The 14,758-nt window shown below is 40.8% G+C and overlaps 2 protein-coding genes across 2 annotated transcripts; both read right to left on the reverse strand.

Annotated features, from left to right (window-relative positions):
- Positions 1-63: 63 nt before the first annotated feature.
- On the reverse strand, positions 64-10,213 carry LOC111589119 (sodium- and chloride-dependent GABA transporter 2-like). Its single transcript, XM_023299838.3, has 14 exons — positions 9,779-10,213; positions 8,279-8,413; positions 4,999-5,139; positions 4,646-4,733; positions 4,402-4,534; positions 4,193-4,327; positions 4,019-4,122; positions 3,722-3,846; positions 2,195-2,307; positions 1,959-2,096; positions 1,662-1,764; positions 1,300-1,400; positions 1,036-1,206; positions 64-477 (listed from the first exon to the last, which is right to left on the reverse strand). Exons 1-14 carry the CDS (start codon positions 9,906-9,908, stop codon positions 430-432), a joined length of 1,665 nt encoding a protein of 554 aa, XP_023155606.1. The 5' UTR covers positions 9,909-10,213; the 3' UTR covers positions 64-429.
- Positions 10,214-11,126: 913 nt separating this feature from the next.
- LOC129349377 (sodium- and chloride-dependent betaine transporter-like) lies at positions 11,127-12,121 on the reverse strand. The gene is made up of 4 exons (XM_055012518.1): positions 12,008-12,121; positions 11,777-11,914; positions 11,479-11,583; positions 11,127-11,217 (listed from the first exon to the last, which is right to left on the reverse strand). Exons 1-4 carry the CDS (start codon positions 12,077-12,079, stop codon positions 11,182-11,184), a joined length of 351 nt encoding a protein of 116 aa, XP_054868493.1. The 5' UTR covers positions 12,080-12,121; the 3' UTR covers positions 11,127-11,181.
- Positions 12,122-14,758: the final 2,637 nt, after the last annotated feature.

Raw genomic sequence — 14,758 nt, forward strand, 5'->3', positions numbered from 1 at the left:
TATATATATATATATATATATAAAAATAAAATATATATATCAATAAAAAAATATATCAATAAATAAATTTTTAAAAAATTTTTTTTAGATTACAAACACAGTTATACAATCAGTAGTCCAATGATTCTGTATCTTTCAGGGAACATGGGAAGGTCAAAGCTGCTTGGATCACCATTGCCACATGCAGTGATATTTTTTCTTTACAAGTTTAGTATTAATCCTCAGTATAATACAGCAAAAATAAACAGAAAAAGCCTTTGAATTTCAAGTAATGTTTAAAACGCAGAGAAAGAGATTTTATAGTCAGTAGCTGAATCAGTGTCAAATCTAAGCTGTTGGACACATAAATGCAGTTGTTCAACAACTGAGTATCCGGGGATCCTTCCGTTCCTTCATATCAGCTAGTAAACTAGCATTCCTTTTTTGCTGTTAGGTCGATAAGTTATCAGGTTCAGGCTGGCACAGGTGATGACAACGCTGTGAAATAGAGAGAAATATTCAGTGAAAGTTTCCAACAAACGGATAGAACAGTCGTTGCAATATAGGTGTTTATTCCATTGCTCCAGCTTGACAACAGCATGAATGCCGCTAATTAACACCAGATGAAGAATGTAGTTGGTACTCTGGAAACAAGCTCGTGCAACTTTCAAATAAATGAAGGACCTCTCTCCTACATAATCACAATAGTAATTCTAAAAGCTACAACCAGATTGGAGAGTTAACTTGCTGGTAAAATCTTTTGACATTTCATACAAAGCTTCACTCACTGTTCAAGTTGTGAAGCACCTCAATTGAGCTTTGATTTTCATTTTATTAAAACACTGTGAACATGAGGCTCCACTCATCTCCACAGTTTTGGTTGAAATATTGCACATTTTCTGAAAATGTTAAAATGGTTGCGTCATTATGCTCTTGTTAATTAGACAGTTTTGAGTTTAAAATTACAAATTAATAATCTAAAATTATATTTGACACACACACCTTGTCTTCCGCTTTCATTTGTTACCATAATAATCAGTTACACAGTTGTCCCACCTGTTTGAGGGTCCCAGTCCCAGTGATCAACTTATACAGTGCACATCCAGGCACAAGCAGGATTGAGGAGAGGGCCAGTAGCCAGCCCAACACATATGCCCAGTCTGGGTACACGTACCAGCGATTAAAGGTCAGAGGCTGGTACTCAATTAAAGAACATAAAAAAGATCCCTAAGAAAACAGAAACAGATGGTTTAGTCTCTGGAGTCTGATTCTGATCTAATGACTGCATCATAGCACTGAGACACAGAAAGCCTGTCTCACCAGTGAGACCAGTGGTGTGAGGTAGAGCCAGCAGATTTTGAAAAATGGGTTGGCGTTCATCCCTGTCATGTCCTTAATGATGTCATACAACCGATCTGCCCCTTGATAAGAGAAACGAGATTAGTTAAACAGGATTAGTTGATCAGATCCGACCACATTTGTAAATCACTTGGTATGAGGACTTTGCATATTCTTTCCACCTAAAGGTGGAAGTAACCTGTTACTTTTCATGACAAGTACTACTCAGCCTGCAAAACAGTAACAGGGAGGGGTTGGTTTTCAGGTAATCATTACAGATTTAGCTCTCAGCAAAACATAAAATGGTATAAAAGTAACTACTGTTTCACAAACAAAATACCTACCAAATATCCATCCCAGTGCCAGCGTTTCAAACACAGAGATAAAGAGGATGCAGGCTCCATTACAAGCATAATAGTCCATCATCTGGAACACATACATCCCTCCCTAGGGACAATAGCCAAGATATTAATTTGATATGCATTTATTTCCTTCCTCAAATGTTTGAAGGCCTTTTTGAGTCAAATATTCCTTCATATGTTGCAATGACAAAAAAAGTGTTATGAAAACTATTTTTGGCAGGAATACACACCAATATTGGAGCAATAAAAAAGAAGTGTAAAAGAACATTAAATACTGACTTCAGTGATCATGACAAGCTGACAGAAGAAGCATATTAGACAGAAGAGGATGAGGAACTTCTCCCGTCGGCCTGCCCTGCGCATAACTTTAGGAAACATATCAGTGATAGACGTCATCACCACCTCCATGGTGACAAACTGTACAGTGAATGGACAAATGAGAAGAAATCAGTTTTCCAAAAATAAAATGAAATCGTTCAAAAAAAAGAATTTTGTGACAGTTTGATGTATCTTACTTGTGTGTCCAAACCCAAGAGAATGAGCATGACAAAGAAACAGATGGACCACAGTTGAGGCAGAGGCATCATGGCTACAGCCTGAGGATAAGCAATGAACGCCAAGCCTGGACCTGGAAAACAACATTAGAATAATTCTAGACTGAATGGTTGTCATTTAGACAATTTAGCAACAATAACCTTTACATGTAAGAGCAAAGAACCACACTACAACAATGGAACAATGGGAGTTTGCCAGTTCAATGAGGAAAGGTGATATTGGACGACGGGAATGAGTATTGGATGTAAGGATGAGGATGGATCAGGAGGTTGTCTGAGTGGCAGATCTGGTGAGATGTGATGGGATGTCATCAGCTTGGGAGACAAACACTAATGGATAAAGATGGAGTGAATTCAGAACACCTTCAGAAACTAAAAAAGGCCAGCAAGAACATACATTTTAAAGTAAGACTGACTGAGAGGGAACAGGTGCATGAGCATCGTTTAACGATGCAGTGATTGAGAAGATCTAATGTGAGGGCCAAATGCTTTTTCCATGTGGGCAGGTCCTTGTTTTTGAAAACCTTTAAGAAGCATTGGCACTTTGGAATGAGAGATGGATGCTTAGTTGTTTGTCTCTCTGTGTTGCCCTGTGATGGACTGGTGACTTGTTCAGGGTGTGACCTGCCTTTGCCCTCACTCAGCAGACACCCCCCAAAAGCCCCCTCCGTCCCTATAGAGGATAAAGCGATGTATAGATAATGGGTGGGAAACTGTTTAGATTGTAAAAAGACATTTCTACTGAGGGCATGTCTACTGATGTGGTTGTGATGCATGGGGATGTAAGCTGTTAGGTGGAGGAACTGGTGGTGAGATTAATGTAAGCCTGCACAGGATGAGCTTGTGCTTGTGATTTGTTTATGATTTCCTTATGATGTCTGAGTAGATGAGTATGGATTTCCTGAACCATTCATGCCCACAGAGAATGGAAGTTAGGATAATGAGGTACAGCTCAAGGAATGTAGACAAGGGGAAACTGGACTGAAAGTTGAGGGAAACTAAACTCTGTGGGACACTTGGAAGTGAACAATCATATCTGCGGCAGATAGAAGTATAGAAGCAGAAGAAGGAAAGGCTTCGCCGGGAAGACAATTTTCATGTATTATCTAATGAGACCTTGTTAGGGAGATAATGGATGGCTGCTGCTTTTTGGTTTCCCTTGGGGGATAATGTGTATGGCATAGTTAAGGTGGTCGAGACGAGCTAGTAGATGTTGTTTTGTGTATTTGTCTGTGGGCAGATAATTTGAGAATAGGAGGATGATGCACTGTATTGTTTTCGGGGGCAGGAGTCCAGGGTGATGCCTAAGAGCTCTATGGAGATGCATCGGTCTGTGGTTTTCTGCTTTGTAGAGCCAAGGAACACGTTATGCCAAGTGGATCCAAAATTCAATCCAAACAAAATATAATTTTGTAAAATGTGTAAATTCTGCAACACTGTCTGCAGGAAGATGAGATTTTCTGTTTCTGAATATCTCAGAATCTGTACCTGACTCTGCCACCTCTGCAATGGGAACGCCCTGCTCATGAGCCATGAATCCAAGCACTGAGAAGACTGCAAAGCCAGCTACAACACTGGTACCACTGTTCAGCAAACACAGCCACAGACAGTCCCTGCAAAACATGAAAACACAGAGAATACTCTTTCATTTCATAGCACGAAGCTGGAATAATTTTAATTTGATGTTGCTTGACTCTTATCTTGCACCTGTCAGAAATGTTGATGGTTTTTTAGAGAGTCCTGAAATTAAACATTAAGCCCAATCACTCATAGACAACTACTTACTTGTAACAATTGTTTTTGAGTTTGTTGTAGCTTCCCAGCACAGTTAGGGATCCCACACCGATACTGTAGGAGAAGAAGATCTGAGACCCAGCCTCCATCCACACCTGTTCCACAGCAACAGTGAGTACATTTGTCCACCTGCTCTCTGCACTGTTAAAATCATCAGACATCTACCTGAGGATCCGTGAGTCGTGAGGCTTCAGGCAGAAGATAAAACTTCACTCCTTGTAGTGCACCAGGAAGAGAGAGTCCACGAATCAGAAGAATTAGCAGCATCACATAGGGGAAGGTAGCAGTGAAATACACCACCTTGAAAAAGAAAAAACATTTCTGATTATACTGTGTCATCATTCAAATCAGTTTTTTATTGTCTCTATAAATACCTTTCCTGTAGACTTGACACCTTTCCAGATACAAAAGTAGCAGATGATCCACATAGCAATTACACACAACAGCACCTCCCACCTGATGCTGCCGATCTCCTCAATGCCTCCTGAGATAGCCAGCACACGTCGTCTGGAAGTAAAAAAGATGAACAGCTTTGGTTAGCATTACATATCAATTAAATGTTAACTTTGAATGTTATTATAGTCTTGAAGTTTCATTTGTTCGTCTCCACAGACATACTCCCAGAATTCTGTGGCTGCAGATGTTGAGTTGGTCTGATTGTTCCATGGTACGCTGGCATTTTTTGTTGAATAGTCTACACAGTCATCTAAGAAAGAGGGAGGAAAGACAGGAATTTAAAATTCATCAAGTTTGATGCAGGTTTTATACACAACGCAGCTACTGGCCTGAGGGCATGTTGTTCTATGTTTTAGTTTCATTTTTTCACATGTTGGAGATGTTTCTCAGCCGAGTGAAAATAGAGAAGCCAATACTTTGTCTTCGTTTAATATCATGCATCATGCAAATATGAACGTATATGCTGTCACACAACCCTTAATGCATCAGACAATGAAACAATCTTTGAATTGTACCTGTGTTCCAGTAGTTGTTGCAACTGGCCCAGGGAAGCTGGGAGCTGAAGGAGAACACGAGGTAGAGCAACGCCCAGGCCAGAATAATAATGTAAGTCATACAACTGTAGAGGATGATCAGCTGCCCTGCATAGCCAATACCTACAAGGTCAGATTTGATACTTTCGGTTATCGACAAACCTCCGTTATCCAAACAGTTTTTCAGTGTCACAGCAACCTGACATCTATGGAGACGTCCCTCTATAAGGATGAAATCTTAAATATTACTAAACATGAAAACTAATGTAAAATTAAACAATTAAAATAACATATATATTAATCTGGGGCTGCACAGTGGCGTAGTGGTTAGCACTTTCGCCTTGCAGCAAGAAGGTCCCTGGTTCGCGTCCCGGCTTTCCCGGGATCTTTCTGCATGGAGTTTGCATGTTCTCCCTGTGCATGCATGGGTTTTCTCCGGGTACTCCGGCTTCCTCCCACAGTCCAAAAATGTGCTGAGGTTAATTGATTATTCTAAATTGCCCGCAGGTGTGAATGTGTGAGTGCTTGTTTGTCTATATATGTAGCCCTGCGACAGACTGGTGACCTGTCTAGGGTGTCCCCTGCCTTCGCCCGAGTCAGCTGGGATAGGCTCCAGCCCCCCCCCACGACCCTAGTGAGGATTAAGCGGTGTATAGATAATGGATGGATGGACATATTAATCTGGGCAATACAGCTCCCTACCTGTCCTCTCTTCTTCACTCCAACACTTCGATTCATATCGCACTAGGTCTAGTGAATACATCAAGCTCATCATCCCCAATACTTCTGCTATTCTACTAACTCGTTGTTAGCTGCTGCAAAGCGTAACTCCTTTCACTTTGCAGCCAGTTTGTGCTAAATGACACCCAATTAGTGAAATGAAGATCATCTGAATGCAGTGAATGTGTCTCAAATGATTGTAATATGAAAGCAGATGTATCTGGAAGGTCCAGCCACTGGGGAATCAGTTCTCTTAGTTGTAAGTACATAATGAGGACAACTTCATGAAAAGGTTATTATAAAGCATATGTCTGGTGATGGATACAAGAAAATTTCCAAGTCACTGAATATCCCTTGGAGTACAGTTAAATCTGACTTCCCCTCTTGATGTCCCTTTAGTCTGGCCCTAGTTCTGCTGCTATAGGCCTAGACTGCTGGGGGACCTCTCTTGATGCACTGAGCCCTTCTCTAACTACCTATGTATTTACTATATATACCATTATTGCATTACACTCACTCTGTTTCTTTCTGTGTCCTTTCTCCGAGTGTCCCTGGTCCCAGAGCTGGATGCTTCAGATGTGTGGTTGTTCTCCCACCGCCAGCTGCCCATTTCCACTGATCTACTCTGCATTGCCCTTACTATACTTGATTTGCTCATCTACATATTTTTGAATTTACCACCAGCTATATATGTAGTACATTTAATGCCAGAGCTGTACACCATAGCAGTAAACTATAATTAGTTTCCATGTTAGTTGTACTTTGCATGTATCATCTGTCTTATCATGCATGTATTATACTGTGTGTTTTATGGTCCTTGTGTCCCCCCCCTACCTCTCTATCTCTATCCCTCTACCTCTATCCCTCTACCTCTATCCCTCTACCTGTAACCCTCTACCTGTAACCCTCTACCTGTAACCCTCTACCTGCAACCCTCTACCTCTATCCCTCTACCTGTAACCCTCTACCTGTAACCCTCTACCTGTAACCCTCTACCTGCAACCCTCTACCTCTATCCCTCTACCTGTAACCCTCTACCTGTAACCCTCTACCTCTATCCCTCTACCTGTAACCCTCTACCTCTTCTGTCCCTCTACCTGTAACCCTCTACCTCTATCCCTCTACCTCCACCTCTATCCCTCTACCTCTATCCCTCCACCTCTATCCCTCTACCTCTATCCCTCTACCTCCACCTCTATCCCTCTACCTCTATCCCTCTACCTCCACCTCTAACCCTCTACCTCTAACCCTCTACCTCTAACCCTCTACCTCCATCCCTCTATCTCTACCTCTCTACCTCTTCTGTCCCTCTCAACCCGCCCGGCCAGCAGGCAGATGGGTCCCCCCACATTAGAGCCGGGTTCTGCTCGAGGTTTTTTTCCCTGTTAAAAGGGTGTTTTCCTTGCCACTGTCGCCTTTTGGCTTGCTCTGGGGGTCAGGCATATGGGTTCTGTAAAGCGTCTCGAGACAATTTGACTGTAATTTGCTCTATATAAATAAAATTGAATTGAAAATTCAAGAAACTGAAGAAATATGGCACATGCATAAATCTGCTTAGGACAGGCCATCCTCAAAAACTGAGTGACTGTGCAAAAAAAAAAGAGAAGTGAGAGAGGCCACAAAGATGCCTAATACTGTACTAGAGGAGTTACAAGCTTCAGCAACTGAGATGGGACAGATTGCATCAACAACAACTGTTGCCTGTCTTCACCAGTCAAAGTTTTATGGGAGAGTGGAGAAGAGCAAGCCACTGCTGAAAAATTCTCACATCAAATTGTGATTAGAGTTTGAGAAAAAGGCGTGTAAGCGCCTCTGAAGTCAAGTAGAAGAAGAAGGATCTTTGGTGGAGTTAGGCCCAAATTGGTCTTTTTTGCCTTCAGACGAGACACCAAACACTGTACATCATCACAAACACGCCACCCTCCACTTGAAGCACAGTGGTGGCAACATCATGATGTGAGGATGCTTCTCAGGCCCCAAAAGGCTTTTTAAATTTATTTATCTAACCTTTATTCACACAGATAAAAAACCCATTGAGATCGAGACCTCTTTCACAATGGTTAAAGAGGTCATTTTACCCTCTACCTTTATAAGGTAGAGGGTAAAATGAATGCAACAAAGTATAGAGAAATCCTGGATGACAACCTAATGAGGTCTGCAGGAGAACTGTTACTTGTCCATGCAACCTAAAAGAGCTTGAACAGCTTTACAGTGGTCAACTGGGTAATATAGCAATGTCCAGATGTGCAAGCCTGATTAAGACTAAATTCTGACTTGAAGGGGGTAAATACCTTTGCATTAACTAATTTTACACTGCATGATTTCAATTATTTGACATTACTTTGTAGAAATTTGTTTTCACTTTGACATGAAAAATACTTTTGTCCCTGTAAATTCTTCTCTAAAAGCCTTCTTATACTGACCGTGACTAAATGCTTAAAAGCAATCAAACTTTCAAGGTGAGGGTAGTATAATTTAAAGGCACTACATGATACTGTTTTTCATGCTCTGCTACAATAAAGTCTTGAACAGTGTACTGTACCTGCTGCCAGTGGACATAACTTCTTCCAGCAGGTGATGCTGCCCTCCTGAGTATACTGGCCTATGGTCGTCTCCAGCAGGAACAAGGGAACGCCACAGGTCACCACAAATACCAGATATGGCACCAAGAATGCACCTGGATTTACAAAATAGACAATATTGTATACTTGTACTGCACTTTCTTGGTAACAAGTAAATTGTAAATAATGAAATATTGGCTGCATTTTTGACAAATCAGCAAATTCATTGCATTGAGACCAAATGATTTGGTTTCAGTCCTGCAAGATTGCTCTAATCTGAATCCACGTAATCAAGTTCATTAAGTTCCTCGACCTGAATGAACATTGTCTGGGTATCATGGAATACTCCAGATTCATTTGTAATTCAAAAGTGAAAACAACAACAACAAAAACATATTACTGCTTTTTGCTTCAAAACCAAAGGCAGAAGAACCATTTCATGTGTCACAGTCATGAAAGAAAAGACTGATCAAAAAATTAATGTTGGACTGGTGCCTGAACAACAAATAATCATGAACACAGAATGTTTTTGTAAATTGTTAAAGCTGTCTGTTTCCACTGCTCTTTCAAGTCTCTGATCTTATTTGAGGATGTTGTCACAGAGCAGGTCAGACGCGCACACGCAGGATAACAAAGGCACAGCAAACCAATACTTTTACTACAAAAAGAATTTACTTATACCAAAAAATCTAAATACATTATATATGTATAGAACTGGTACAAGAAACAGACAGTGATGACTGTTTTGAGTAGCGACTAGACAGGCAACGCTCTTGGGAGACAGCTATCGGCCAGAGGCTGAATTACTAACAAACTAAAAGTATGCAGAAAAGTTATACAGGCACGATACACTGTATCATCAGACAGACAGACTAAGGCTGCCAACTAGCTGGTGCTGGAGGTGGAAGACAAGATTTGCCTCAAGATCAACAGATCTAGTTACTCAGTAGCTTAATAATTATTTTTTTGAAATGTTAAAGTCTGAACACTGAAGACATGTTTCCAGTGTGAAAGGATTTCAGCTTAATCAGTGTCAAAAGAGGAGTCTGTGATGAAATTCTGTGTTTTGAAATTCTCTACTTGCTGAAGTTATCTGTGTTTCTTCTGCTGTTCCCAGTTTCTTCATTGCATTTTTTCTGTCTTGAGACATTGCTTTCTGTGGCTTCCTTGGTTTCATTATGGGTCACAGTGAACAACACAGCTTTACTTCTTGGCATCTAAAAGCTTGTGATGCAAATATCACTTTTTTATTTGAATGGCACATTTCTCAACACTTCTGACCTGAATTTGTTTGAACTGTATCGATATGAGTCATGCACATTGACAGAGCTTGTAGAATTCAGTCATGTTCGGTACAATCAACACAATCCTGCAACATAGATACAGCTTGTGATTAATGAATAAAAAATAACTGCATTAAGTACTCCCCAAAATGCATGTATATTCAACACAAGTATGTAGTGAGCATCATGTTTGCTTACCCCCTCCATTTTTGTAGCAGAGGTAAGGGAACCTCCACACATTGCCCAGACCAACGACATTCCCAGCAACAGCCAGGAGAAACTGCACCTTACTTTCCCAGTGTCCTCTCTCCTCCACCTCGCCTTCCATGTCTTTTTGAGCACACTTTCTGTTCAATATGCCTAAAAGTTCAGACTGAAACAGAAGTTTCCCGGTCCTCTTACACTGAGCATCGAAGTGTTGTGTGCCTTTATATTCACCAGTTCTCACCCAAGCAGTTAATCCGTTTGGTAGAAATGTAAATTATCTCCAGGCAGAGAATATATTTCAAATGAACAACTGATAAGGAAAGTTGTTCTCAGACAGACTTTGGATTTTAAGCAACATCTGATTAGCAGAGAAAGTCCTTTATGGTCAATAGCCAAATCAGTGTCAGATCTAAGTCGCTGGACACACAAATGCAGTCGCTCAAGAGTTAAGTATCAGGTGATCATTCTGTTCTTCCATGTCAGCTGGTAGAGAACTCTTGGTCCTCTCCATTTTTTGGGTCAATGAGTTTTCAAGGTGAGGCTGGCACAGATGATGAAAATGTTGTGAAATAGAGAGAAATATTCACCAGCAGTTCCCAACAACAACAAAAACCACAGCAATAGTCCTGTTGTATGTTTTAATTGCACTGATGAAACAGTGGTAGTGTCCATTGCCACTGAAAGGAAACATGTAGTCTATCATCTCTAAATCACCATACTCTGGTGACATGGAGTGAAACAATAATCCTAAAAGTTACAACTCATCTAGTTGGAACATGAGTTTAGATTTGATTTTCATTTCATAAACTAACAGTGGACATCATGTCCACTCATTTCCACTTTGTCAAAGTGTCCGAGTATCTATCCAACCTTTGTATTAGAAAATTTTGATTAAAATCACAAATTCATTTACTTTTCATTGCACACACACACACACACACACACACACACACACACACACACACTTGTGGAATTTTGATTTTGAACAAATGTTAAAACTGGGAAAATAGAATGTTTTAAATCAGACGTACAAACAATGATTATACTGGAAATCATGACGTGTAACCTGCAACCCAATGGAAACCTATACAAGATGACAAAATCTGAAGCAAAAGTTCTCTCTGTCCCTCTCTCTCTCTGCATGTGTGTGAGTGTGAGAAATAAAAACACTGGGTACACATACCAGCGATTAAAGGTCAGAGGCTGGTACTCAATTAAAGAACATAAAAAAGATCCCTAAGAAAACAGAAATAGATGGTTTAGTCTCTGGAGTCTGATTCTGATCTAATGACTGCATCATAGCACTGAGACACAGAAAGCCTGTCTCACCAGTGAGACCAGTGGTGTGAGGTAGAGCCAGCAGATTTTGAAAAATGGGTTGGCGTTCATCCCTGTCATGTCCTTAATGATGTCATACAACCGATCTGCCCCTTGATAAGAGAAACGAGATTAGTTAAACAGGATTAGTTGATCAGATCCGACCACATTTGTAAATCACTTGGTATGAGGACTTTGCATATTCTTTCCACCTAAAGGTGGAAGTAACCTGTTACTTTTCATGACAAGTACTACTCAGCCTGCAAAACAGTAACAGGGAGGGGTTGGTTTTCAGGTAATCATTACAGATTTAGCTCTCAGCAAAACATAAAATGGTATAAAAGTAACTACTGTTTCACAAACAAAATACCTACCAAATATCCATCCCAGTGCCAGCGTTTCAAACACACAGAGATAAAGAGGATGCAGGCTCCATTACAAGCATAATAGTCCATCATCTGGAACACATACATCCCTCCCTAGGGACAACAGCCAAGATATTAATTTGATATGCATTTATTTCCTTCCTCAAATGTTTGAAGGCCTTTTTGAGCCAAATATTCCTTTATATGTTGCAATGAGAAAAAAATGTGTTATGAAAACTATTTTTGGCAGGAATACACACCAATATTGGAGCAATAAAAAAAGTGTAATAGAACATTAAATACTGACTTCAGTGAGCATGACAAGCTGAAAGGAAAAGCATATTAAGCAGAAGAGGGCGAGGAACTTCTCCCGTCGGCCTGCCCTGCGCATAACTTTAGGAAACATATCAGTGACAGACGTCATCACCACCTCCATGGCGACAAACTGTACAGTGAATGGACAAATGAGAAGAAATTAGTGTTCTAAATATTAATTAAATCTTTCCAAAAAAAGAATGCTTTGACAAATGTATCTTACTTGTGTGTCCAAACCCAAGAGAATGAGCATGACAAAGAAACAGATGGACCACAGTTGAGGCAGAGGCATCATGGCTACAGCCTGAGGATAAGCAATGAACGCCAAGCCTGGACCTGGAAAACAACATTAGAATGATTCTAGACTGAATGGTTGTCATTTAGACAATTTAACAACAATAACCTTTACATGTAAGAGCAAAGAACCACACTACAACAATGGAACAATGGGAGTTTGCCAGTTGAGAGGGAACAGGCAGATGACCATTGTTTTAGGATGCAGTGATTGAGAAGATCTAATGTGAGGGCCAAATGCTTTTTCCATGTGGGCAGGTCCTTGTTTTTGAAAACCTTTAAGAAGCATTGGCACTTTGGAATGAGAGATGGATGCTTAGTTGTTTGTCTCTCTCTGTGTTGCCCTGTGATGGACTGGTGACTTGTTCAGGGTGTGACCTGCCTTTGTCCTCAGTCAGCAGACACCCCCCAAAAGCCCCCTCCGTCCCTATAGAGGATAAAGCGATGTATAGATAATGGGTGGGAAACTGTTTAGATTGTAAAAAGACATTTCTACTGAGGGAAGACACAGTTGGTAGGTGACACGATATGACTTGAAACAGTCCCAGCCTGTTAGGTAGGTTGAGAGTGTGTGTGGAACTAGTTGAATATGGTGGCTGAAAATGGGGGAACGGTAATCATATGAATGTGCGATTCGGGAGCCAACAGTCTGAATTTCTGAAACGATGAGGGATAACAAATAAATGATGTGGTTGCGGTGCATGGGGATGTAAGCTGTTAGGTGGAGGATCTGGTGATGAGACTAATGTAAGCCTGCACAGGAACTTCGTGATTACTAGATTCAAGATTCAAGAACTTTACAGTCATATGCACAGCAGAAACACAGTGGTTACCCTGAGTAACGAGATTATTTTGCGAGTTTCCTTCACATAACTGAAAGAACAAATAAACTAAGATAAAATAAAAAAGAAATGAAAACGAATAGAATAAAATAAAATAAGATAAAAATAGTTACAAATAAATTCTATGTGCAATTGTTGGCATCTTGTGCAATACTGTCATATGTAAACAGGCAAGGGATATGTGCTAAGGCAGGAAATATGTGCAAAATATTGCTATTTATAGATATTGTTGGTGAGTCAGTGGTTTAGTAGCCTGCTGGACTGTGGATAGAAATTGTTTTTTAGTCTGGTGGTCCTTGCTTTCACACTCATGTAGCGTCTGCCGGAGGACCGAAGTCTGAACAGTGTGTGCTGTGGGAGGGTGTGGTCCTTGATGATGCTGTGTTCTCGCTTTGTGACCCAGGTGATGTAAATGCGGGAGGAAGGCTGCTCCACAGATGAATTGTGCAGTCTTAATGACACGCTGGAGAGCCTTCCTGTGCCTACTGCTGCAGTTTCCCTACCATACTGTGATGGAAGTGGTCAGGACACTCTCCACTGTTCATCTGTCGAAGTTGCTAAAGAGTTTGGGGGAAAATTTAAATTTCCTCAGATTCCTTTGGAAGAAGAGTCTCTGTTGAGCCTTCTTGATAATCTATTGTGTGTTGTGAGACCAGGTGAGGACATCGCTGATGTGAGTGCCAAGGAGTTTGGTCTTCACCCTCTCCACCTGAGTCCCATTGATGCATAGTGGGGTGTGTTGGTCTCTCCTCTTCCTCTGGTCGATAACCATCTCCTTAGTCTTCTCAGAGTTTAGGGAGAGATTATTATCCTGGCACCAGTACACCTAGCTGAGCCACCTCATGTAGGGTGTCTCCTCTCCACCAATGAGAAGCCACAGTTGATCATCCGCTGATGATACAACAGCTGACAGTTGTATCATCAACAAACTTGACGATGGTAGTGTTCTGGGAGGAGAGGCAGTCGTACGTGAAGAGGGTGTAAGGGAGTGGGCTGAGCACACAGCCTTGGGAGGTCCCTATGCTCACAGTCTCTGTGCCCGATGTCCTGGTGCCAACTCTGATTGTCTGAGGTCTGTCTGTTAGGAAGTCCAAGACCCAGTGGCAGAGGGGGGGTGTTAGTCCAAGGGTGAGGAGCTTTTCAGCCAGTCTGTTGGGGATGACAGTGTTGATTCCTCCCAGAGGAAAACTTTTTTGCTCAAGATAGTCTTTTCTTGAACTCTCATGACAGCAAGGAGATTTCAATTGAAGATCTTTTTGAGATCACCTCAATCTGATTTATTACTCCTAAAACCCCCTTAGGAGCAAAACTGTGATAATGTGAGACTGAGTTTTTGAGACTTGTAGGAGAAATGTAAGTCGTAGATGAGATCTTATCATCGTGTCTTTATGATCTCATTCATGTCTTGCTTATTGTTCCTAAAAAGCCAGGAAGAGCACTAAAGAGTTGTAACAGAGATCTCAATTGCCTTTCATCTTAAGATCATTCGAATCTCAATTATTGCTCCTAAACCCCCCTTAGGAGTTTTTGAGACGTGTAGGAGAAATGTAAGTCATAGATGAGATCTCATCATTGCATCTTTAGAAAAACTGAGATAATGTGAGAATGACTTTGGGACAAAGGTAAAACAAAATTGAGATTAAAATGGAAGAAATAAGAACCCATTGAGAGCAAATTGCAGCCCCATTTTAATACAACACAATGAACAGTGAACTGTAACAGTGATAGCAATCACAAAAGTCACAATTTTTGGAGAAGAAAGTCACAATTTTTGAAAAAGACAGTTTTAAAAACAAGTTTTAACTTTGAAAAAAAAGTACAAAATTTACAAGATTATT

Source organism: Amphiprion ocellaris, chromosome 7 (genome assembly GCF_022539595.1).
Source record: "Amphiprion ocellaris isolate individual 3 ecotype Okinawa chromosome 7, ASM2253959v1, whole genome shotgun sequence".
Taxonomy (NCBI): Eukaryota; Metazoa; Chordata; class Actinopteri; family Pomacentridae; genus Amphiprion; species Amphiprion ocellaris.